This window comes from Python bivittatus, unplaced genomic scaffold (genome assembly GCF_059951505.1).
Source record: "Python bivittatus isolate LINGU-HERP-01145 unplaced genomic scaffold, Pbiv_v1 ctg000340_np1212, whole genome shotgun sequence".
NCBI lineage: Eukaryota > Metazoa > Chordata > Lepidosauria > Squamata > Pythonidae > Python > Python bivittatus.
Window position 1 is genome coordinate 14761788 of NW_028277056.1, and position 26050 is coordinate 14787837.

The 26050-nt window shown below is 37.5% G+C and overlaps 1 protein-coding gene across 3 annotated transcripts in view; it reads left to right on the top strand.

Annotated features, from left to right (window-relative positions):
• The window catches only part of ARHGAP42 (Rho GTPase activating protein 42), a 142214-nt gene that overhangs the window by 30435 nt on the left and 85729 nt on the right, over positions 1–26050 (top strand). For all 3 annotated transcript variants that reach the window (XM_088140605.1, XM_025166629.2, XM_025166628.2), the window contains one exon: positions 21913–21974. In XM_088140605.1, coding sequence (XP_087996731.1) covers positions 21913–21974 — 62 coding nt within the window. The remainder of the gene's footprint in view (positions 1–21912; positions 21975–26050) is intronic.

Below are 26050 nucleotides of genomic sequence, written 5' to 3' on the forward strand. Positions count from 1 at the left end.
ACAAGTTAGCTAGTGAAGATACATTATTATGAAATGAGCTTTCACAGCAGAAACTGGATATGAAATATAAATTGATGGGGATTAGGGCCTTTAGATCCATTTTCTGGCAAGTGTCTTTTAAAAAAAAAATCCAGTAAAACTAAAATGAGATTATATACTGTATACCCAACAGTATGCCATCGTTACCTGTAGGTGAAGTTGACCCATTTACTCATCATAACAGCTGTGAATAAGGACCACCTTCGGTGATGTCTAGACCTTTGGACAGTACGAGAAGAACACATGCTAAGGATCCCATATAATGGATGAATTTCAGTTGCTTTTCTGACCTTGGCAGAACCTTGGGATGGAAAAGTCCTGTTTAGAAAGTTTTTTGGCTCTTTTCCTCCTGCCCCCCCCCAAAAAAAATTTGACAACTCAGTTTCCATTGATATTCCATTGTTACCTTCTTGTATTATATATTGCTGCCCTCTTGGGAAAAGAACATTCTCAGGATCAAGCCCCATCCTTTCTCAACAACAATATGATCCACTTATTTTGCAGTACTTCTTTTTTGCCATCTTGCTCTGTGAAGTTCAGCTGAGTCTATTTCCAAACATGGGGCATATTGGAATTGTTGTCCTGACTGTATTCGATGAACCCAAAAGCTGTAGCTAAAGCAAAATACCATGGCTAGGTTTCTAAAGGGGGCAGCCTACTGCAAATACAGGAAGTCCTCGATAGGATTGGAATTTCCATCACTAAGCGATGTGATCATAAAGCATGACTGCATCACTTAGCAACGGCAATCCCTGCAGTCCCAGTTGCTGCTGTTAACTGAATCCCACGGTCATTAAGTAAAGCAGCTACCTGCCAGCTTCCCAAAATCAAAATCAGTGTGGAAGCTGGCAGGAAGTTGAAAGTCCCAGGCCGGCAGGCAGGCAAGTGGCTGCTGCAGGGTGGGGAGGGAGTGGGGTGGTGTAGGGGAGGATTGGGGAGGGTGTGCAGCAGTGTGGTGTAGGTTGGGGAGGGTGCACAGGAGTGTGCAAGTGGCTGGTGCAGCGTGAGTGCAAAGGGGCTGGGGAGGGTGTGTGGGTGGGGGAGACTTAACCCAGTGACATGCAATCTTGCCTGCCGGTTTCCCCACTGACTTTCTGGGGAAGCCAACAGGGAAGGTTGCAAATGGTAATCCCGTGATCGCAGGGTGCTTGGCAACCAGTCGTAAGTACGAATGGGTTGCCAAGTGCCTAGATTACGATCACACGACCTCTGTGGTGCTGGGATGGCCATAACTCGAAGGACCAGTTGTAACAACCATTCGTTCAGCACCGTTATAACTTTGAATGGTCTCTGAACAAATGGTTGTAAGTCAGAGATTACCTATATATTACAAATGTTTTGGAGCCACTGTGCTGTCATACAAGGAAGTCAGTTAAGAGCCAGTGTGGATGTCCTTTTGAAGGTATTGTATCTGCCAACACCTTGTTATTTGGCCATTCTCAATAAAAACAGGCTGGTTGTAGTATTTCTTTTTCGTTCACTTATGGTTTATACTGATATTTTATGCCTTAAGGCATATCTGCTTGTCCCTATATTTGTTTAACTCATACTGCCTTGATGGTATTGTCTTCACAGAATTTTAAGCTGTTTGTGGTTTAAAATGGGATTTAGAAACTTTATTGAATTCATTTTAATGGTAACTGATTTTAATTAAATTAAGTAATTACATCAAAGTGTTTTTACATTTTTATTTGAATTATATCCCTGCTTTGGAATTGTTTTTTAAAAAACAATGAAAATATGGGATATAGATAAAATAAATCAGTCATTACTAGCTGATCAGAAGAAATTATTAAATTCCAATAGGAATCAAATCTTAGCATTTTAAAAAAATATAATGGATATCGGATTCTTTCAATCTCAATAATGAAAGAACAAGCAAGAAAGTTGAATGATCATGCGTCCAAATATTTAGTGGTTTAGAAATGTAGTGCTGTTCAAACCACATTAATTATGTCCCTGTATTTCCTGATTTTTATTGCTGGTTTTGTGCAAATATTAATTGGACTTACCATTGCAAGAAGATCTTTTTGTTTTCTTTTGCACATGTGAGAATTTCTAGATATTTTATATATGGCTGCAGTATTAAATAGATTCAACTGACTAATAGTTCTAAGCTGTTTTCTTGTACTGTATGACATTATCAATCAGTTTATTCCATTAATGAAAAATAACATAGCCACTGATTAGGTTTAAGGTCAGATAGGGAGCGGTGAGGAAAGTTAATGGTTTGTTTATGGGATGTTAAGGTTAGTGGAAGGGGGAATTGATGGGAACATGGAAATAGGGCTGAAAGTTGAGAGTTGGGAGAAGTAGAAAGGATTAGCTGGGTGGCAAAGGGATCAAGGGATTAGAATTCATCACATTCACTCAGACATCAGTTTACTTGAAGAATAACAAAAGTAAATCATCCAGTAAACATTCTGGATAATTGTCAGTAAGGCTCACACTTAAAGGATTTGAACACCTTCCCAATACTTAAGGCAGGCTGTACTGTTAACATAGTAAGAGCAACAACTGTTGCATCAGGTTTCTAAATGTTCTTACTGCAGTTAAGTCATTCCAGAGTCTGAAGCTGTAAATTACAAGGAGTTGAATAGGTTACCTAGTAAACCTGTAGTCACCTACGGATCACAGAACTGGGAAAATGTGCCTTTCTGCTTGAGTTACACAATAGCAGAATTCTTCATTCCCTGTGATGTTGTGGAAAGATTTACGGTAGGGATAGCTGAACAGTAATGGTCATTGTGGTCATGAAACTAGACCTTTTTGATCAACTATCACCAACTAAAATAGACATTGCTGGCTCATGTCTGGCTATGGCAGTGACAGACCCATAACCTCAGTCTACATCTCTGTGTTAACCTTTAACGCTGAATGCATTTTGTTAAATGCTAAGTTGATAAAGAAGGTTCTTCCATAAGTTCAGACATGTTTTGGGGTCTTTTCCTTCTCTCTGGAGCGCATAGAAAATGTGAGCTTTTATACATGTGAGCTTTTATACATGAATTCAAGCAGAAACTTGAAAATCTTGGCTAATAGTGATAAGAACTGTATGTATTTTTGTCATACTAAGCCATGAGTTACTAATCATGGTACTGAGCAAACCATAATTGGCTGAGCCTACACAATATGGAAATTCACAAACTATGATTTACAAATCAGAATGGCATGTAAAACTGAAGGTACATTAAGGTTTGATGCAGTGTTTGAATTCAGCCCATCCATGAGTCTTTGATCTTGGGCAGATAGTTTGGAATGGGAAAAAGGAAAAGATTTAGGGAATATCTATGCCTGGAACTCTGTACATTGTTTTGCTTGCTCCAGTTCAAAACGAATATAGCAGCCATAAATAGTGCAAGCAAGAGCATTCAAAATGATCAGAGGGCTCAAATACCTTCCTGCAAGAAAAGACCATGTTTTAATGTGGAAATGGCTATGAGTGAATGTGGAAAAAAGGGACTGAGGGACATGCCTGAAGTATGTAAGTCATGCATGGTCTACTATTTTATGAGGGCACCCAATGAACCTGATGAGAAGGAACTTTAAAACAGTGCATCATTGATCTGTGGAATTCATTATCACAAGATGTGTTGGCTAATAATTTGGATGGCTTTAAAAGGGAACTGGATAAATTTATGGGGGATAGTTCTACTGAGGGCTATTAATGTCAGTGTTACCTCTGAAATGGGGAAGAATGCCCCCTAATACCAGTTGCTGGGAAACAATGGTTATGAGAGGTTCCCATCTACCTCATAACCGTTGCAAGGAACCCAGAAGCATCTCATTAGCCACTGTGGGAAAGAAAACGCTACAGTAAAAGGGGTCTTGCTCTGATTCAGCAGGGCTATTCTGATGTTTTAACAATAACTTTCTTACATTCTTGAAGCCCAGCCCAAATATCTGTCCTCTCCTGAACTTGTGAAAACCCAGAAGTCTTGGAGGATATATGCATTTCTCTTTATAGTAGATAGTTATGGTAAGTTTGGCCATAGTAATCTCCAGATAGCAACTTATAGTTTAGCATCCTCCAAATGTTGGGGTTGCAAACCTCAGAGCTTCTGTCTGGCATGGCCCACGCTGCTGTGATGTAAATACTTTTCTTTTCTTTTTTAATTTTACTTCTTGCATTAGCAAACTTTTGTCCTAAGAATTTTTCTTTGGAACATGTATCTCCTGTTGAAAATATTGCAGTTCTTCTAATCTTCAAAAATGGTTTTAGGCAGATTGTTCTCACATGCATTAATTAGGTTTTTCAAAACAATCTAGTATTGGATGAAGCACAAATTAAGTCCCAAATTCTTTTCATTTCTTGTTCACCTACATAGAGCCACCCACATTTAAAGATTATACAGCTGCAGTCATGAAAATATCAGGTGTTTTCTCCTTACTTAAGGACTAGATAGCAAAATTATTTCTCTTACGTTAATTGTTTATAGAAATCTGTATACCACGTGTAGAAGGCAAGCTTTATCTAGCAATAGCTAAGGAAAAGCCATTTTTCCCTCCCTGCCTTACTGACTGGCACTTTCAGATGCAGCTCATAGCATCTGGCTGGGAATTCTGAGAATTGTTGTCCTAGAGCAACTAGAGGGTAGAAGTCAGGGAACGCTGGTCTTCTAACTTGACCAGCGTCACTGTTGGTCATAGGCAAGTCATTGTCTAATCTACATCAGACTTGGGTTGAAAATTCAACCCGAAAAACATGGATATGATTGCTCTGAACTTGCTTGGAAAAATAGGAGAAGGGTGGAGAGAACAGTGATGACAGAGAACAACAGAAGCCTTACCAATCACACGTATGCACGTTAGAAGTCTTTTTCAAAGTATAATTTTGGTTTTGTCTAAAACCTGCTTCCTGGTTGTTAAATATACATACTGTCCTTAAGATTCTTCCCCCCCGCCCCAAACTAAGCAAAGTATTACAAGGAGACTCCTTATCCAATGTTTAAATTACAGGGTGAGAGCTTCCCACCAAGTTTAGCAAAATCATTATCCTGCTTGTCTTTAAATAGTACTTAAGAAAACCTTCACAAAACATAAGGAAGTGAACTCTATGGTTTTCTTATTGTATGTAGGGGGTTGCTTTGTTTCAATTCAGACCACTGATCAAGGTTAGAGGTGCGGTTTCTGGGCCTGTCTGTCCATCTATCTTCTTTGCTGCCATCTAAGTGGTCCTATTTCAGTCCTTTTTGAACTGGAAGCCCTTACAGCAGTGACTCATAAACTCAGTACCATGTGTTTAGCTTACTGAATGCACTGTACATGGGGCTGCCTACAAAGATGATCTGGAAATACAGTTGACCCAGAAAGTGGAAGCCCAGGTGTACATGGGAGCTAGCCACTTTAATAGGATAACACCTGTGCTGTAGTCATTGCAGGGATTACTAATAGGGTTCTGGGCCATATTCAAAGTGCTAGTATTTACCAGATAAAGATCTGTATGCCTCAGTTCCCACTTCTTGTAGGACTATCCGTCCCAGTTTCAGTCATCCTACCCTTGAAGCTGCTTGCTTTGACGCCATCCTACAAGAGGTGTAAGGGATAGAGGGGAATAGGCAGTCCTTTTTGATAGTGACCCCAACATTATGAAACAGCCTTCCAACAAGTTCAGTTGGCTTGAAACAATTCAGTACAGGTCTCTTCCAAGAGGCATTTAGGTCCTAGCACAAGGGTTGGAGCATCTTTTAGGTTTTGTTTTTCTGGCTTTTGGGGTTGTTTTATGTTGGGACTTAATTTGCTCCACGTTGTCACTGTTCTTGTTGAACTGTGGTGCCCAGAATTTGATGTAGGGGGTTTGGTTTGGTTTTGTGGGGTGGGTGTCTAACTAGGGCCAAGCAGAGTGGAAAAATTACTTCCTTTGAACTGGACTCTATGCTTCTATTAATGTACCCCAGTTTACCTTTTTAAATAGCAGCATCTCATTGTTGGCTCATGTTTAACTTGTGGTCAGAAAGAACACCCAAATCTTTTTTGCACGTTCTGCATTCAGAGCCAGGTCTCCTCCATCCCATATATGATCATTTCATTTTTCCTATCTAGATTCAGAATCTTACATTTCTCCCTGTTGAATTCCATCCTATTCATTTCAGTCCACTGTTCTATCCTGTCTAGATCATTTTGAATCTTCTCCCTCCTCTAAAGCATCAGCCACCAGCTTTCTATCATCTGCAACTTGATAGGTATCCCTTCAATTCCTGATCCAAGTCATTGATAAAAATCTTGAACAGCAACATGACCCAGAGCCCAGTGGAGCAGAAGACTGCATTAGATCTGTAAAAATAAGACCAAACATGTATTTAGTTCAACATTTGGGCTTTCCAGCAGATGTTTTAAGCTCATGTAGGTAGTGCTAAACTGTGACAGTTTTATAAGGAAATAGACCAATGGTATTCAAATCTGTGTGCTGTTACTATGTTTAAATGCATCTATGATTATGTAGTAATTTAGGATGGGGGCAGTCTGAAGCAGATGAAAAGGTTTTGGACTTCCCATCAGCTTCAGTCAGCATTGTTGATGATTTTGGCATCTGGGAATTGAAACATCTTGAGGACCCAGTCTTCTTACTCTTAACCTGGTTTTTTAATGCAAACATTATTAAAATCATTTGTGGTTCCCACAATATATTTCAAATCAGTATACAATAGTTACATATCTCATGAAATGATCTAGCTGATGGATAGAACCAATCAGATTAATATTGATCACAGACTCATGGCTTGAACTAGGCTCTTGATTGTTATGTATTTGGAAAGATATGGCATGTTGAATCTTATTTGTGAGAACAAAGATTTTCAGTGCAGGCTGGTAATCCACCTAGAGGAGATGGACTTGGACTGCTGTGGTTCATTTACATTAGAATGTCTCCAGATAATCAAAGCAGAGGGATGGCAGACAGGAGGGTTGTCTGAAAAAACTAAATTGGATCATTTTCAGCCAAACCCTGTATGATATTTGGAATTTGGGGAAGAATACCCAAAACTTTGTACTGATTAAAAGCTGACTTGGATTAGATCCAAACGTACTGTCAGGTCCCAGCACAGTTGGACAAGATCAAGGAAGCAAGAACTACATAGATTCCAGTGAGATTTCTTTAAAGTTAGTGAGATTATCTCTTACTGTGTATCTCTGTTCCCATCCTCGTCAATTAGCTGTTCTTCATTCAGAAGGGACATAATCTTCCTTTCCAAAACAAAAATAAAAACAAACCACTCACTGTATTTGTCTGAGATTTGGCAACAGTGCTTTTAAACAGAGACTATTAAAGCTGCAAATTTCATCACAGATTGTTGCAAATACAGATTGTGGTAGTACTTCAGATTTTAAAGAAGCATAACAGAAAATCTTCCGCACTGTTTTCTCTGAAGTTTAGGAAGCTTCATTCTCTCTAATTAGCTTTCTTGCAAATTATAATCCATTCTGCTTTAAAATAAAACCCCAAACTGTAAAAGAGTTATTTTTTGTTCTTCCCACTTTAGATAATCAGAGTATGGAGCTGTTTATCCAAATCTTACTTTGGATGTAAACTTGGGTTAGCCTGATCTGAACAACATCTGCCTTTTTCTGGAGCTCTTGATCACTTCTCCAAAATGGATATGGTAAACTTAATATACTTCCTGCTATTTAAATATCTGACCCTTTTTCTGTATTAGAGCAAACTAACTCTATTTTTTTCTGTTTTTTTATTTAAAATGAATAGCAAATTGCAATTTTTACTGGAAATTCATTTTTACTGAAATACTTAGAAACACATTTTTGAAAAAAAACCCTATTCAGTAACATATGTTTCACTTAGATTAGGTTCTTAAAAATGAGCACTCTAAAACTGCTTAATAGAGCTAAAGACCTGCATCTGTGATCTGCATCTGTATTCTTCCTAGAAACAGTCAGCTGGAAAAAGTTAATAACATTTTAATTTTACTGTGGAATCCTTAGTGCTCTCTGAGCCTGGTTGTTTGCTTGCAGACGTTTCATTATCCAACTAGGTAACATCATCAGTGCTAGTGAGTGTGGGGTTTGCTCCCTGTTTATATGCAGTGGCTTGCCCTGCCAGTGTTGATGGGGGTGTGGTTTTCTCCTTGGTAGTTCCTTGATTAGGGTATTGTTTTCTGATTGATTGTTTGTCTGGTGTTATAATCCCTGCTTATTTGGGTGTTGGTTGCTGGAGAGGATGTATTCTGGTCTTTTGGTTTCCTTCTTAGCTTTTTTATTGTCTCTTGGTTTATCTGTATGTGTCTGTTGATGGCTGATTTGTCTGAATGCCAAGCTTCCAGGAATTCCCTAGTGTTTTTGGATTTAGCTTAGTCTAGGATGCTCACAGTTTCCCAGTTGAAACTATGGTTGAGTCTGTCCATGTGTTGTGTGATTAAGGGGTTTTTGTCATGTCTTCTGACTGCTAGTTGGTGTTCATGGATGTGTTCTGCTGGTCTTCTGTCTGTCCTACATAGTGGTTACATAGTCCTTACAGTGTATGTTGTAGATGACTCCTCTTCTATTGGAATTTTAATTTTAAATTGCATCTGTATTCATTGCCTAGACTGATTTACATTCTGTCTTATTTTATGAAATGATGTATTTCTAAAAGTAAGAAAGATAGCACCTGGCATCACAGCAGATTAGTAAAATAATTTCTACACTCATCTGCTTTGTGTTTGGCCAAGCAGCCCAAAAGGGGAGCAATCAGGTATCATAAGAAATATGCTCTGAGTAAGGTGGTAGAGGAAATCTCAGATATTATGTTGGTAGGCAAAGCCCAGATAGTATTTACCTTATGTACATTGTACTCTTTATTTCTTACTTATTATACTTAATGACTTATTTTTTTCAGTAAATCCATCTTCTGAACTGTGACCAGTGCCTCAGATAATAAGTAACCAAGCAAAAGAATATTGTGTGTAAATTTGTGTCAGAAGAAACTTAGTTAATTATTTCTTTTAAAAAATTGAACTGTTGATATAATGGCTCACTTATAGTACCCATTATTACTTTTTTTTGGCAGAGATATGCATATAAAAAGTGCAATCCATCTTCCAACAGCAGAAAGTTGGTTCCTTGGTTCATACTCTTGAAGTTAAATGTTCACATCCCAAGTTGGGTGCAAGTTGGTATGAAAAGCAGAAGAAGTGTGAAGCATTTGTGTCTTTAAGGAAAAGATCTTAGAAACAGCATTCAAGATGTTATGAAGATTGGTTGCAGTAGTCTCCCTTGGGGATTAATTTTATCCTGCTTAATAACACTGATTATTTAAAACTTTCTAATTCATTCGTGACCCGGAAGGTAATTTAAAGCTATGGCCAAAGTGAAACTTGAGGAGATGTTAAAACTAAACTCGGTATGTCTGCAAAGAGTCAGTGTAAGTGTTGGGCAAGATGGTTAAAACTTGAATTAAAAATAATAGAAAATCCCTAAACATCATCTAAATTTATGTCAGCAAGGAGTTTTAGACACAGTTACATTATAGGGCATTTTAATTTATAGCTCAAATAATAGTAAGTTTTCATAACCAGCATACTAGAGGAGTAGTAGGCTTTGGCATAGTAGTAGTAAACTAGTACTTTTCATAACAAGTGTATTAGAGATTTTCATTTGTGTTTCTGAAAACTTTTGAAAAACAGCAATCTTGATTTTTTACTCTTTGCAACTCATGTTTTTCATATTTGCATGTACATAGTTTTCTACAATGTTTAAATATTAGTAGCTACCACTGCTTATGGGTTATGGTGGAAGGGAGAACCCTACATATAGTAGTAGTACAGTACCTTACAGTGATGCAACTAATAGTAAAATATGCAGCTGGTGAAAGTTATTTAGGAAACCCTGACCAGTTTCTTTCAGCTGTGATAATTAATACTTGGAATGAATCCTTCTCTAGCGGGAACTGAACCAGTTTGTTCTCACATATGTTGTTCATTGTGCTACCATCGGCAGCGGAATCCACATGTTTTAGTGCATTCTCTGCTGAATAAAGAACATTTGCTACTGTTAACTAAATCTTTATTTCTTGTCATTGTGATTTTCATTTGACGCATCCGCTTTGCTTCTGTCTCTCCTAGGTTAGAACAGGAGAAGATATCCAGGTCACAAGTGCCTCTGCAATTTTCACGTTATTCTTGTAGCTTTAAATGATTATTGGAACTTTGCTGTTATGGCCCCAGCTATCTAACGGCAGCAAAGATCAAAATTGCCAGAGCATCATGATACTGTCTGTAGAAAAAGTTGCAACACTGAAAAAATGTTAAGATTTTTGTTGCAGCCCATATTTTAGATTATATGAAATTTCTCAAATTTAAAAGTCCTGTTTCTTTTTTTAGCTGAGATACAAGATCATGTTTGAGCAAGCAATGTAATAAAATGCTCTGAACTGTGCCTCAGAAGTTGATCTGCCACATTGTACCTGAAATCGTAGATATTCTTGGTACCACAAACAGGAAATACTGAGATTTGCTTTCAGATTCTTCTTCAGGTCTCTACAAACCTATGTACCCTGGAGTTTTATTTATTTGATATATTTATATCCCATATTTTTTCCAGCTTTTTCCCTTCAATTTTTCCTAATAATAATTCAGACCTAGTTTGGACTGAGAGACAGTGGTTGCCCAGTGAGGAGCTGTAGCTGAAGATGGACCTGAATCTAGATTTTCCCACTCCTAGTCCAGCTGCTCCATCACGTTGGCTCTCTTATCTACATCAGATCAGACACCTGCAAGTTTTTGCTGTGTAGAGATATAAAAAATGAACTTGGTGGGAATATGCTTTTTGAAATGTTGCTTGAAGCTGAATAGTGGAATCACTCAAGTTAAGGTTCTGACTTAGTGTCTGGAGGCTGGGGTGGTGGTGGTGGACTGGATAGGGAGGAACAGACTGACGCTCAACACTAGTAAGACCAAGTGGCTATGGATTTTGAGACTTCCTGAGTCTGGAGATTTTCTGTCTCTAGCTCTGAATGGGGTTGCGTTTTCCTTGACAGACCCAGTACAGAATTTGGAGGTCATTCATGACTCCTAGCCTCACCATTCCTGCTCAAAGAGCAGGTGGTAGCAATACCTGAGAGGGCTTTGCACAAATTCATCTTATGTACCAGTTGTGCTCTTTTCTGGATCAGGAGGCTCTACTGATGGTCACTCACAACTTGGTTACATCCTCTCTGGATTACCACATGGGGATGCCCTTGAAGTACACTTGAAAATGTTCTGTAGTCCCTTCCAACCCTTTGATTCTATGAATAAAGTAAAAACAAAAAGCCTTAATTATTCTGATTATGGAGGGAACATAGGAACATTGTGTTTCTGTTTGCCCATCTGCATGGTGCTGGACAAAAATACTTTCAGCTCAAGTCTTATTTGTTCTCTGTTGTACTGTCAGCTTATTTCCATCCTCCACAAAGAGCAAGTGTGTGTGCGCGCATGCATGCGTACTGAGCAAGAGGGAGAAAGTGACTACAAGTGTATATACACAGTGGCTATTCATGAAACTGACAAAAAAGATTTCAAACGTAACTCCTCAGTGGCTACGGTTGTGCAAATCTGGCCTTCTCACTTAAAATTTCATGAACAGTTACAACTCTGCTTCCAGAAATAGAGAAGCTAATCAATCTCAATCTATATTGGCTGCATTCAGACATTTCTCTAGGATCAGTTGTTCTAAGTTTGGAATCTGGGAGTGTAGAGGGTTGCTCCAGCTGTACAGTTCAATATAATTAAAACAATCATGCTTGAAGCCCAACTTACGTAAGAAGCATAGGAAGCTACCTTTATCCAGCCATTCTTTCTAGCTCAGTATTATACAAACTGACTTTAGTTCATGCACAGAGTTCTTAGACCAATGTGGAGTTTATCAGTATTAAATCCTGAGACTTTCATATACAGTGAACGTCACTGAGTTATGTCCTTTCCCCAAAGAGGAGATGTGTGAGTCCAGGATTACTCAAAATGTTAACCCTTGGTTGTTAGTTTGGCTCTTTCAGCAAGATAGGTTGTGTTTAATACATATACATACATACATACATTATATATATAAATAAATATAATGCCGTGCATTCAGAAAGTATTCAGATCCCCTTCACTTTTTTCAATTTTGTTATGTTGCAGCCTGATACTACAATCATTCAGATTCTTTTTTTTCTCAATCTATACTAAGTACCCCATAATGACAAAGTGAAAACAGAATTTTAGAAATGTCTGTAAATTTATTAAAAAGGAAAAACTGAAATATCACATTGGCATAAGTATTCAGACCCTTTGCAACATCACTTGAAATTTAGCTCAGGTGCCTCCCATTTCTCTTGATAGTTGCTGAGCTGTTTCTACACCTTGATTGGAGTCCACCTGTGGTAAATTAAATTGATTGGACATGATCTGGAAAGGCACACACCTCTCTATGGAAGGCCTCACAGCTGACAGTGCATACTGTATCAGAGCAAAAGCCATGAGGTCAAAGGAACTGCCTGCAGAGCTCAGAGACAGGATTATTGTAAGGCACAGATCTGGGGAAGGCTACAAAAAATTTTCTGCTGCACTGAAGGTTCCCAAGAGCACAGTGGCTTCCATAATTCTCAAATGGAAGAAGTTTGGCACCACCAGGACTCTTCCAAGAGCTGGTTGCCTGGCAAATTGAGCAATCAGGGGAGAAGAGCCTTAATAAGAGAGGTGACCAAGAACCCGATGGTCACTCTGACTGAGCTCCAGAGAGCCTGTGTGGAGATGTGACAAAGTTCCAGAAGGACAACCATCACTGCAGCCCTCCACTGATCTGGGCTTTATGGCAGAGTGGCTCGACGAAAGCCCCTCCTCAGTGCAAAACACATGAAAGCCCGCTTGGAGTTTGCAAAAAAGCACCAGAAGGACTCTCAGACTGTGAGGAACAAGATTCTCTGGTCTGATGAAACTAAGATTGAACTGTTTGGCCTCAATTCTAAACGTTATGTCTGGAGGAAACCAGGCACCGCTCATCACCTGCCCAATACCATCCCAACAGTGAAGCATGGTGCTGGCAGCATCATGCTGTGGGGGTGTTTTTCAGCAGCAGAGACTAGGAGACTGGTCAGGGTTGAGGGAAAGCTGAATGGAGCAAAGTACATAGATATCTTCAATGAAAACCTGTTCCACAGTGCTCAGGACCTCAGACTGGGCTGAAGGTTCACCTTCCAACATGACAACGATCCTAAGCACACAGCCAAGACAACACAGGAATGGCTTAGGGACAACTTTGTGAATGTCCTAGAGTGGCCCAGCCAGAGCCCTGACTTGAACCCTATTGAATATCTCTGGAGAGACCTGGAAATGGCTGTCCACCGTTAGTTCCCATCCAATCTGATTGAGCTTGAGAGGATTTGCAAAGAAGAATAGTAGAAAATCCCCCAATCCAGGTATGCAAAGCTTGTCGCGTCATACCGAAAAAGACTCGAGGCTGTAATTGCTGCCAAAGGTGCTTCAACAAAGTACTGAGTAAAGGGTCTTAATACTTAAATAATGTGATATTTCAGTTTTTCCTTTTTAATAAATTTACAGACACTTCTAAAATTCTGTTTTCACTTTGTCATTATGGGGTACTGAGTGTAGATTAATGAGAAAAAAATGAATTTGAACGATTGTAGTATCAGGCTGCAACATAACAAAATTGAAAAAAGTGAAGGGGGTCTGAATACTTTCCAAATGCACTGTGTATGTATGTATGTATGTATGTATGTATATATGTATATATGTATATATGTATATCTGTATATATGTATATATGTATATATGTATATATGTGTATGTATGTATATATATATATATATATATATATATGGAATTACAAGTTCTTTCACAGAGAAGGAAAAAAAGAATATGATTTAAAATAAAATCTGGATTAAGGTAAATTTGCTAAATATGAAAGGGTTCCATTTAAAGGCTGGTTTTGTTCATAAAGAGCTATGGCAAAAAATATCCTGAAATTTATTTGGTTACTACATGACTTCACCTCTAATTAAAAGGCTCTGGGCAGTTCATAATCTAAAAACACACACACACACACACACAAAATAAAGCAATACAGGTGCCCAGTATGAACATCAGATTAAAATTCAGAACAATTACATGTAAAGTGAATTTTTTAAAAAAATTGCTGGTTAATGTGACATAGTCATATATGGGTAAGTAAATTAAAAAATGTATCCCACTCTCTGAGAGTGTCTTCTGAAGTACAAAATAGTGACCAAACCTTGTATGTGAATTAAAATACAGATTACTGTACTTGTCATTGTATTCAAGGTTTATCAAGTCAGTGATGACTCAAAATGACCCTCGCTCTATCTACATGCAATGTTGTTTAAGTAAAACATTTGGGCAAAGATGTTTTGAACCAAAGATCCAGAAAAACCTCAGCATTAATTTTATTGTATTAGCAGGAAGGTACATTATGATATCCTGGATGAACAGGAACTCCTTATGCAGACAGTCCTCTACTTACGAACAGGTTATATTCCAAGAGGCTATTCGTAAGTCATTTTGTTTATAAATCCAACTAAGTATAAAAAACATGCCTTCCAAAGTCCAACAGTGCTGCCAAGCATACATATGCGACATACCATAAACTCTTTCCTGCCTTTTTCTACCTTCCAGGATCTTCTAAGTTGGAGTTGCAGACAAGTTTGTTTATATCAATGAAAGTTTGTAAGTCGAAAGTTCATAAGTAGAGGACTGCCTGTATAGGTAGTCCCCGGGTTAGGAACACCCAGGTTACAGATGACTCATAGTTAGGAACAGAGCCTATTGTAACAAAATTTGAGTTAAATACACAATGGTTTGAGTTAATTATACAATACTACTTATACGGTATTATACAATAATACTATTCTGGCTTACATACAAATTCGACTTAAGGACAGACCTTGGGAGTGGAACTTGCTCTTAAACTGGGGACTACCTGTATTTTATTGTTATACATTACATAAAATTTGTCCTGGCAAACTACTACAAGCAGCTCCTATCTCCCCATGATTACCTATAGTAGTGGCTGATAACAACAGGGCTGAGAATTGAACAGATCAAACCTTTTTAAGAAGGACTACAGGTCTTACTGTGGCATAAACTGAGTATGGTTGTGGTTTTACTTTTGTCTTATTATATGGCCAATAGAACCATTGCATACTTTCTTTGGGAGGTAAGAAGCTGAATCTCTGAGCCCTCCTCTCTTTGCTGAACAGCAGCCCCTGGTATAGGGGTTCTGGCGTTACAATCTGGAGGCTACTTGGGTGAATTCATGTTCTACTTATGATGCTTTGTTATGGAGCTTTTGGCCATGTCATGTACCTTAACCAAGGATTTCTTCATTTATTTCATGATTGAATGTAGATGGCACTGAATATCCCTCTTTGATACCTTGTAAATATTAAGGAAGCACTATCATATCTGTGCTGCACTACAAAAATCCAACATACAACAGCAGAGAGATACAGGAAGCTCTAATTCTTTGCTGCCATCTTTTAGTTATCTGGATTTTGCAGTTCAGATATGATAGCCCTAATCAAGATGACTTGTAGCGACTAAACATATATAACAATACCTAAAAATAAGACTGCCTGTCTTGAATTATCTCTGCCCCATCCAACAAGATCAGACAGGCTTGGCAGGCTCTGGTTCCTAGCAGTTAAGTAGTGCCCCCCCCCCAAAGCATTGGAGAGCTGGTTCTTCCCCCAGGCAGTGAGCCATGATGGCAGATGACCCCATTTTAATTTGTAGGTGGGAGTTTCCTTTAGCATGACATGTTTTAATGATTTTTGTCACATTTTTAAGTTTGTAAGCTGACCAGAGTTACATGGAGAGCGGGTGGTCCATACACATTGAAATAATAAATAAAATAAATATTAGGCATACCTGTGCCTATCATATTTAACTGAGCAGACCTAGATGCTATCCTCCAAAGTGATAAAAAATAAATGAATTTATTTTTTATATATAAAACAATTGTTCTGTCCGCATAGCCAATCTTGACCTTGCTTTGTTAACAAAGCTAATTAATGGTCCTGTCATAATAGTTCATTATAAGCATACTTGCCATTTCACTTAGCAACCACTTCGCTTAATGACTGAATTGTCGGTCCCATTTGTGGTCACTAAATAAGGACTACCTGTAAATGTGCCCTTAGGCTTACCAGTTTGTGACAGACACTTTATATTTATTTATTTGTCGCATTTATATAGCCACCCATCTCTCACAAAGCAACTCTGATATGATATCTCTACCCAGCCAATCAAATCTCCAAAGCAAATGATAATTATCAGAATAAAACAATAAAATGTATTTTAGAGTTTCTATAATAAATCCCTAATCAGCAGATAAAATACAAATAGAGGTAGGAATTAATAAGACGAAGTATTTGCATATCTTCTACTTCTTCTGTAGTGGTTTATGATATTTTATCTTTAATACTGAAAGTTGTTTCAAATGTATTGAAGTTAGGAGTTTAAACAAGATCCAGATGGGCAGAAAATTACACCCCAAAGTTCTAATCTTTTCAGTTAAGTAGAGTGGTTTTAATGTGTGATGGGTTTTTTTCCCCCTTGATATGAAAAGGTTCTGGAAGAATAATTATACTGATAAGTTCCTGACGAAATGGGTTAGTCCTAAAACATCATCCATCATTTTGGATTTATTTAAATAATTGTTTTAGGAAGAACATCTAAAAAGTGCTTCAAATAGAAAGAACATCTGTTTTTCTGTAAACAAAGTCCTGTATGTATGAATTTCCATCAAACATCTTAAGTGAGTGATTCTCGAGTTATATTTTATATATAATCCAAGTGCTAGAGTAGAGCACAGAATAGCATATTGATAGTTAATAGAGTCCTTATTTTGGTCAAAAATGTTATACATCCATAAATACTAGCAAACTAGAATTATGTTATTTTATTCTACAGAAAGCAAAGGATTTTTTAAAATATAAATATGAGTATAACCATTTTACTTTTTCAGACAATTCAGTATCTTTTAGGGTTTTTTCCCCCTGGATTTGGAAAAGCTCCAGAAAAAACAGCTGCAAACCTGTTTTAACTTTCTTGAAAGAAACTGCCAAACATATAACAGGAAGAAAATGCAATTGTTTTCTATGTGTTATCCTTGGTTTTGGAAATCATTCTGATTATAGTAGTAAATATGGTGTTACATTTAATTTGCAAAACAGCATTTGTATAGAAAACAGACTATGGATGTGTTTGACGTGATTGTAAATATATGCAATGTAAAACTTTAAAATGTTATTCTTTGCATAAATATATTCTACATTTATTATAGGGTTTTTTGTAACTTTAATAACAAATATGCTTACGGAAAAGATTACAATTTAAGGTTGCCATCCCTGTTCTTGCAAAAAATGTGGGGGATCTCCAGATGGCAGCAGAGTGACACAGAAAAACAAATCTAGCTCTGCTGCCATCTGGTGTTCACCTAGAGTTTTTCAGCCCAGGTATGGTACTTTGACTTTGTACAAAATTTCCTTTAAATCCTTTGCTACCTTAGTTGCCTCCCTCTTCTTCATATAGAGCCCCAAGGAAAAGATTGGAAGCAATGGAATTTAAAGTAAACAATAGTGCCCTATTGTTCTACAGCCTAGGAAACTGCTATATGTTGAATTATAATTAATCATAATTATTAAAATAGTCCATACAAACTGTATTTAGAATACAGTAATACCAATACCATTTCATCTATTTGGTAGTGTGTGCACGTGTGTGCTTGCACACATATTTAAATAACCTTGCAACAATCTTGTAGTGCAGCTTAGTCAGAGAAGAATTGATTTCCTCTTTGGATGAAGGACCATAATTCATTGGCAGATTTATATGCCTGGATAGAAGGCTATTGCTCAATGTAGTCTGCTAGAAGAGACCCATTTTTCCAACTTTTTAAAGACAATGACAGGAGGAGATCTCCCAGAAGAAGCTGGTTTGCAATCTGGCACTTCTGGACTCTCTGCCCTTGCTGAATTAGTAGGTGGAAGCAGTGGTGAAGGCAGACTTTTGCAAGGTTCAACTGGCGCATTAGGTACAGCCATTCCTGAAATGGGAGGCACTGGAAGCAGTCATTCATAATTGCTGGTAGCTTCACAACCACTCAACTGGACTATTTTAACTCCTTCCACATGGGAAGCTTCAGGTGATACAAAATACAGCAGCCTGGGTATTTAAGGAATGCCACAATATTGTCTACCAGTGGTATTGCTGGAGTTGCATTGGTTGCCTGGGTGTTTTTGGGTACAGTTTCAGGTGCTGGTAATAACTGATAAATTCCTGTAGGGCTTCTGATCTGGGCATCTGCAAGACTGCAGTAGAATCTGCCCACGTAAGGCATTCTGACATGCTAAAAGTTGAGGTGCAGCAGGAGTGTATTTGGAAGTGAACATTCTTTGTTGGATCTTCCATCTTGCAAAACCAGTTGCCCTTAGAAATAAGATCAATGTCCTTGTTAATATAGACTTACTAAACTTGGGTTAAGTGGGCATTTAAAAATGACAAGGCAGTAAATGTGTAGCTGGCACGTGTATGGGGACTGCTTGTTTCACTTTGAATTGCTGTGATATATATGTGTGTGTGTGTTAGTATAAAAATTGCTTGAAGTACTACAGGTATGTAGCTTTTGCGGGTTGCTTAGATTCACTCAACTGAAGCCATGTAAAAGCAGTTATAAATAAATAAATGCTGCACGTCATGACATATTGAAGGACCAGGTTGGGGACAGATCTTCCAGAAGAAAATCAGTCTGGATGGTCACTAAGAGTTAACACAACTTGATGGTACATAATCAGATCAATCTGTTCCTATGACTGCTTTCTAATTTGAATATTAATGCAATAATAGGTTTGCCACTCTCAAATAAAAACCACAAAGAATCATTGGACATCTTTTATATATTTATAATCATGTAAGCTTTTGTGGATCACACTTCACTTTGTCAGATCAGATAGTAAAAGATCCAAAACTCTGAGAATAACTTAGAGGAAGTACCAATGATTTGAATAGTTTTTGCATGTGATATACAGACTTCCTTGGATGATGGGCTCATAAAAACATGTATTGTGATAAGAAAGTTTATACTTTATTTAATGCATGAGAAATGACACTAAAACTTCTAACAAATTCTGCCTTAACTGTTTCACGATAAAGGTTTGTACAATTCCTGTTTTCAAAGCAAACTTTCGGTCAGTTATAGAGTAACCTGGGGAATTGAAATGTTCCCTATGTGTTTTAGTTTTTGTTTTGTTTTTAATGCTGGAAGAATTGGCATCAGAAGCTGCTGTTGAGTTTGATCCCTGTTTCTGAATCACTCTGGTTTGATCCAATGTTGATTAGCAGCTATTTTGACTTTTGGTGGTTGTCTATAAACAGCTGAATGCTTGCTATTCAAACGTATGACAATGAAGTTCAGAACTGTCTAGGCCAGTGTTTCTCAACCTTAGCAACTTTAAGATGGACTTCAACTCCCAGAATTCCCCAGCCAGCCATGCTGGCTGGGGAATTATGGGAGTTGAAGTCCACTCATCTTAAAGTCGCCAAGGTTGAGAAACACTCATCTAGATTGAGTTGTAAATCATTATATGCCTAAATCATTTTATTGTGAACTGTTGGTACCAAATAATAGTACTTTGTTGCATTCTGGATCTATTTTGTACTATTGTGCATTATTCCTAAGCACCAATCCAGTCCTTTTGTTCTGTTTCTTAACTTCATGGCCTATGTGTTCATATCTTGAGATGCCTGCTTTAAATCAATTACCTGTGTATGTTTATCTGATGAGTCTGAACAAATTGTATACTATAGGCATCACTAGAAACAATGGACTTGGTGTATTCCGAATGGAAGTTAGAGATGCCTAAAATCTGTAGTAGTTAATTTCTGGTAGGAGATAGGACTTACATATCCAAAGTGAAATTTTACAGTAGGGTCTAGAAAGTGAACCTATCATGTGGACCATCTAGTCCCACTCAATTATACAAATTCAAGGATGCAAGATTACAGAATTCTAAGATACTTTTAATGCTAATCTGGGGTTATATACAGACTCCTAGAAACTGTAATTCATTTATAGTGAGTTATTATGGCAGAGACTCTTTGAAATGTTTTTTCCAGGTTTCTTATCACCCGGGTTGGGTTGCTACCAATAGATTCAACCTCTATATCTTGATTGTTTATGTCTATTCTCCCTTCCAGTCCTTTCTCAGCTGTCCCTCTCTCTCTCACATGGTGCTGGATATATGCTGAATGCATAATCAGGAGCCATGAGAGACTATTAGACACTAAGTTGAGGATCTTCACTTTATCATATGTTTCTTTTATGAATGTACTAATGAATAGGATGGGCTTTTAAAGATTTTGCTTAAAGTGATCATGAAGAGAGCCACATGTTTGTTTTCGTACTTGACAGCATACACATGGGAACTCTGAGCCATCAAAAAAAGTAAAGCAACTTGGATACTCAGAAAAAAAGGAGTTTGGGAAATAAGTACAAATTCTGTGACAAACTGCAGATCATATTATGCTTAAAATGAGGAACTGTTGTGGAGTCATTTCAAAGTGGTGTTTTTTTTTTTAATTGATGTTTACAAGAACTCAACTGTTTTATCAAAGCAGTTGCCTGAATACAAATGCAAATTCAAACAGTGTGTTCTTTATCATCTTCACCACAAATTAATGTGATCGGGCTGTGGCTGTCATTTTGAAGTGTCTATAAATTGTTCCTGCATGAATGACACATCTGGAATAATTGCACAGCCCCAATTTTGTATCCATATGGGTTGACAGTGAAAATAGGAATCCTTGAGATATCTATAATTTGTCCACAATGGGCATCTTTATTAAAACATTCTTATTTTATGCATAAAATTTGTACTTTGGCTAAGAGCTGTCCACTCAAGAAATGCAATCTCTATAAAGAGGAACTTGAAGAATGGAAGATAATATGAAGTTAGGGTTCTCTTTACCATTATGCTATATTCCTATTTATTTGATAGGACGTTTCTCTACTGGCCTGCTCTATTCTCTGTACTCTCTATCCATACTGCTAAACTATTGGTGGAAGTAACGGTTCCCAAATTTTAACGTGTGAGCACTTGATTCAGGATTTGGACCATCTTAACAACTTGGGTTTTTGTGTCCTTCAAGAGGCTTGGGCTGAGCTCTGTATACAGCCAAATAAAGCTTGTTCTCCAATCAGCTGCATGGTAGATTTGAGGAAAGGGAAATAGATGATGATTTAGATGGCACAGAAACAGAGGAATGGTGTAGAGGAGCTTCATCAAACTACATACTTTGTGTGTGTGTGTATGTATATACACACATTCATAGGTGTCCATATCTACATGTAAGAAGGGGTTGTGTCAGCAAGATATGTGTACAGGTGTGCAAAAATCTATTTTTACTTCCCACCCCAATTGTTTTTAAGTCTTAACCTGTTCATATTCATGTTTTAATATTATGGTCATATTCATTACAATACTTTTTTAAATGATGTTATAGGTCATAGGTTAATGATTATGAACATCAGAATTTTTTAAGCAAAAAGTTCTCCCCCCCTCCCACCCTCGAGACCTTTTTGGATTGTTTCTCTTTTGGAGAGTTACATAGACTTGGTAAAAATTTATTGCTTTGTTTAAAACTGTGATGCTTATGTGTGTGTGTGCATGTGTGTTTTAACTCTTTTGTTCATTTTTTAACCTTTTTTCCTTGTTCTTTCTGTATCTTAAAGTAATAAAAATAGAGAAAAAGTCTAAAAAGCATTGTCTTGAAGTTACAGCCAGGGATAGTTGTGATTCTTCTTGGTGGAGTTTATAAGGGGTCTATGTGTGTGTGAATAATAGCATGGCAGTATAATATAAAAATAATTGTTTTCTGTGTCTTTTTATAGCCCAGTCACTAAAGGAATTTGCCCGATTACTGATTGCTGTAGAAGAGGAAAGGAGACGCCTGGTAAGTCTGCCTGAGAATGTACTTGTAAAATTCCATTTCTGTTTCTCTGTCCCAGAAAATCCCTATTTCAGTTTTGTAAAATCCCAGCAACAAGTAACCATATTTTTAACAATTACTTGACAAGTACCAATTAAATACATCATTTTGTACTTTGCAGTCTACATATTCTGCTTTGGGTTCTTTTCACATTGAAGAAACCAATTTTATTTTTATTCAGAATTCTTGCTTTTATTATACTGTAGCTGTTACACTTAGTTGCAACTGTGCTTCTAGTTCTGTTCTTTCTTAAACAAGAACATTGATCCAAGAGGCCCGAGATTAGAGTGATACAACCTGAGACCTGAAAGTAAAGTTTAACCCCTTGGATGCCACCCCAAACCCCTGCCCAAGTTGTTAGCAAATTGTAATTTTTTAATGTGATCAGAAGGGATAAATGATTAAATACATGACCAGAGCTTATGTTGTTAGATATATTTAATTCTAAATAAATAGAAATGAAATGAAGTAATCGTTCTAGCTGCACCCATTACCTTTTTGGTTGGGGCATTCTACTAACATGTATGTCAGCCCTTCTAGACTAGACTAGGAAACCAAAGTCATGGAGGCCAATACTACTTTTATTATAAGGTTATAGTAACAGAATCTTCCAAATTTGAATGTGCTTCCCCCCTCCCTCCTTTTATCTTCGTGAGAACTAGGGAGGGTCTTGTCTGAGATGTTTTTTCAGGTTACAGTTCTGTCCCTGACTCAGGTTTCTTTTATCTGACCATTGGCTTGGTAACAGCTCTTCTTCCTGTTCCTCAAGATCATTCCTTCTACCCATTACATCGTGGCTCCAAAAATATTTTTCACCCCTGCTTCAGATGAATCTCCTCAACTAATGTTTTCCAGTTAACTGGAGAATGCCCTTCTCCAGCCTGCTGGATCACAGTTCTGGGTGTTTCAAGCCCAATATATCTGACATATGCCAAATTGAGGAAGATTAACAGAATTGAGGTTAAGTGTTCCACTCCTTCTCCCCTCTGTTATCCAACAGAGTGCAGAAGATGGACTTTTTTCCTTGGTCAAGTTTAAATGCTGGATGGAGATGATGAATACACTTAGCCTTTTTTACTCTCTATATAGAAATTCATGTACTCTACCACTGTCTAATCAATAGCTGCCACAGTTAGTCTTTTAAAAAAAATTATACTGGTGCCCTAGAAACATTGCCAGAATGCTACAGATTTGTTAAATCTTAACAGGACAAGGATTGATCTGTGCCAAATTGTTTTCTCCAGGGAGGATGGTTTATAAATGTTATCATTAAAATACTGTACTAAGGAAGCACGCATTAAGATGGATGCGGTGATTTTATTACACTTTAGTAGCAAGAGGAGACATCTGGAAACATAGGACTGACTTGATTTAAAAAGAAATGTTTTCATATTGAAAGACATTGTGTAGAAGGTCTCCATTTAACCTACTGCCTGAAGACTAACATTTCCCATTTTTCTATCTGCCTCTGTACTTTGAAACAGAGTTTTATGACTGGGTTTCAGTGTCAATATTTAACTTCATAAAGCTAGTTCAATTTAGCAAGTTAGATGGGTTTCCTCCAGAGAAAGATAAGGATAGTGCTTAGAAAAAGAAGCCATGTGCCTAGAGGCCTTGAGTTTCCATTTAAGAAAACAGTTGTTGACATTTGGGGTAGGAAACATTTCTTGAAAAAGCTAAGAATGACCTGTTTTGATGATTGGAAAGACTAAGAAGCTTCTGTACGTATTTTTTAATTTATTTTCAGGATGTTGTGAGGCTAAATTCCAAATGTCAGAATTTTATGAAATACCTTTCTACTCCAGCTTGGCTATAGAATGATCTAGGACCTTATCTTCTCTTTGCTGGTGGGGAAGTGGTTGTCTTCATCAGGGATCCTTGGGTCCAAAATAACATTAGTATGAGTTCCTCAGTTCAACAAGGTCTTCTATAGGATGTTTGGAGGAGGAGGTATTATTTAGACCGTTTTGAGCTCCTGGAGGAAAGGTCAAACAATATCTAGCATGGACATACACAGATAGACATGATTATTCTCCTTAAAGTTTGTGTGTGTGTTGAAACATCCTAAAACCCAGTATGAAGCTTTGCCTCTTGCATGCCTTTTTTTTAATAAGCACATCATGAACCCTTTCTTGAGACTTAAAAAAAAAGATGTTCTTCAGGAACAATAACTGAATCTTGTAGTTTAAGATTTAGATGGAATAGCTTTTGTATGTGTCCAAGAGAGCACTCTGATGTATGGAGATACCTAAGCAATGTTCTGTCATAGTCATTCACAGTCAGAAATAACTAACAGCTCACAGTCTCTTGATACTCCCTTTTTTACTAGCTAATGAAAAATGGCTTTAAGCACAAGCCTGCTTGCCAAGAGTTTTTGTCTAGAGTATTGCAGTGTGGAGTAAGAGAAAACCATGTGTCTTGTGATAGAAGGGAAACTGAACGCCACATGAAACCCCTTTCTAACTTGCAAAAGATTAATATTGCTGTAAGAGCCCAACTTCATTTTTCTCCACCATCTGTAGAGTTTCCTTTTGCTTTCTTTGAGGAGATTAATAGCAAGGTGTTCCAGGATGCTTTAAATTATTCCTATTACTTCCCCCCATCCCGATGCTATCCTATTTGAAAATCCTGTTTTCCCTTATTGATATTTTTTTCCAGTAGAAGTTTTAATAGGCTTTAAAAATTATCTAAGAAAAATGATTTTCTGTATCTTAAAGTCCTTCCTTTTGCTCATTAGCCTTTCATGTTTTTGAAGAAAAAAGAGAATCAGTAGGATGGGGAAAGGACAGAGGATGTGAAGAAGTGAGGAATCTCTGCAGAGACATTGGTCCTCTTGTTCGGTAGAGGTACCCATCATTCTTGACCATTGGTCATGAGGCTGTAACTCATAGAGTCCAATGATATTTGAAGTACCCAAGGATGTCTACCTCAGGTCATAGATTCCCTCTACTGCCTAATCTCCCTCACCTCAAAATCGGAGAATTTAGGTATGTTGAGTCTACCATTCCCAGAATTCCCAGCATTGTGGTTATTAGTTGACCCAGGATGACTAGAAGTTCTGAGAGGAGTACCTCCAGCATATCTGAAAATGTCTATGCTGGTCCTAAATAATTACAAACTACTGTTTTGTGAGATAGGTTGGGGAAGTAAAAGGGTGGATTTCAAACCACTCTCTCCCTAATCACTGTCGCAAAATTATTTGTCTGTTTTTTGGGGTGCTAGATTGCAGGTTAGTTGGAGATAATAATAGCTGTTGAAAAGGACCAAAAATATAGTCATTTAACAGGAAATTACAGTAAATAAAAATAGTTTTAAAAGGATACATCCTGAATAGGAGCTTTTATTTAATATAACAATTACATGCAATAAGAAAATCATTATGTATTTCTGGCTCTAGACAAAAAGTCAGAATACAGATGATTTGTACTTCTATATGAATAATTATGCATAAATAATATTATTAAACTATCAATAACAGCAGTTATATTATCTTGTTAAAGAAATACTAAAACATCTGGGTAGTGTACAGAAGACTACCATTTCAGTCCATGGCATCATGGTTCATTGAAACCTTCTGCTCATTAGAGTAAAAAATCAGCTATGCAAAGAAATGAATTGGGGGGGTGGGTATAGGGTGATAATAAAATATAGTGAGGTGGTGAGGTTAAGAAAATATGCCTTTGATTAGGAAAGCTCATTCATTTTACAAATACAAGCAACTGGTTCAAAGGATGAAGGCTTTCTGGATCAGCATTTGACCAGTTAAGAATTTGTCTAACCTGGCAAAATAATGGCCACATACTAGAACATTTCTTTTTAGCTACAAAAATGGCAATACTATAGACTAGCCTTTGCCACTTGGCATCCTCCAGCTGTCTTGGATTGCAACTCCAATAATTCCCAGTCAGTATGGCCTTCCAGAAACTTCATGGAACACCATTCCAGATTTCATGGAAGCCTTTAGCTGTATAAACAAGCACCTACAAGCAATCACCACAGTGACACAAAGCACAACTCCCTAAGTGTTGAGAGAAAAGTAG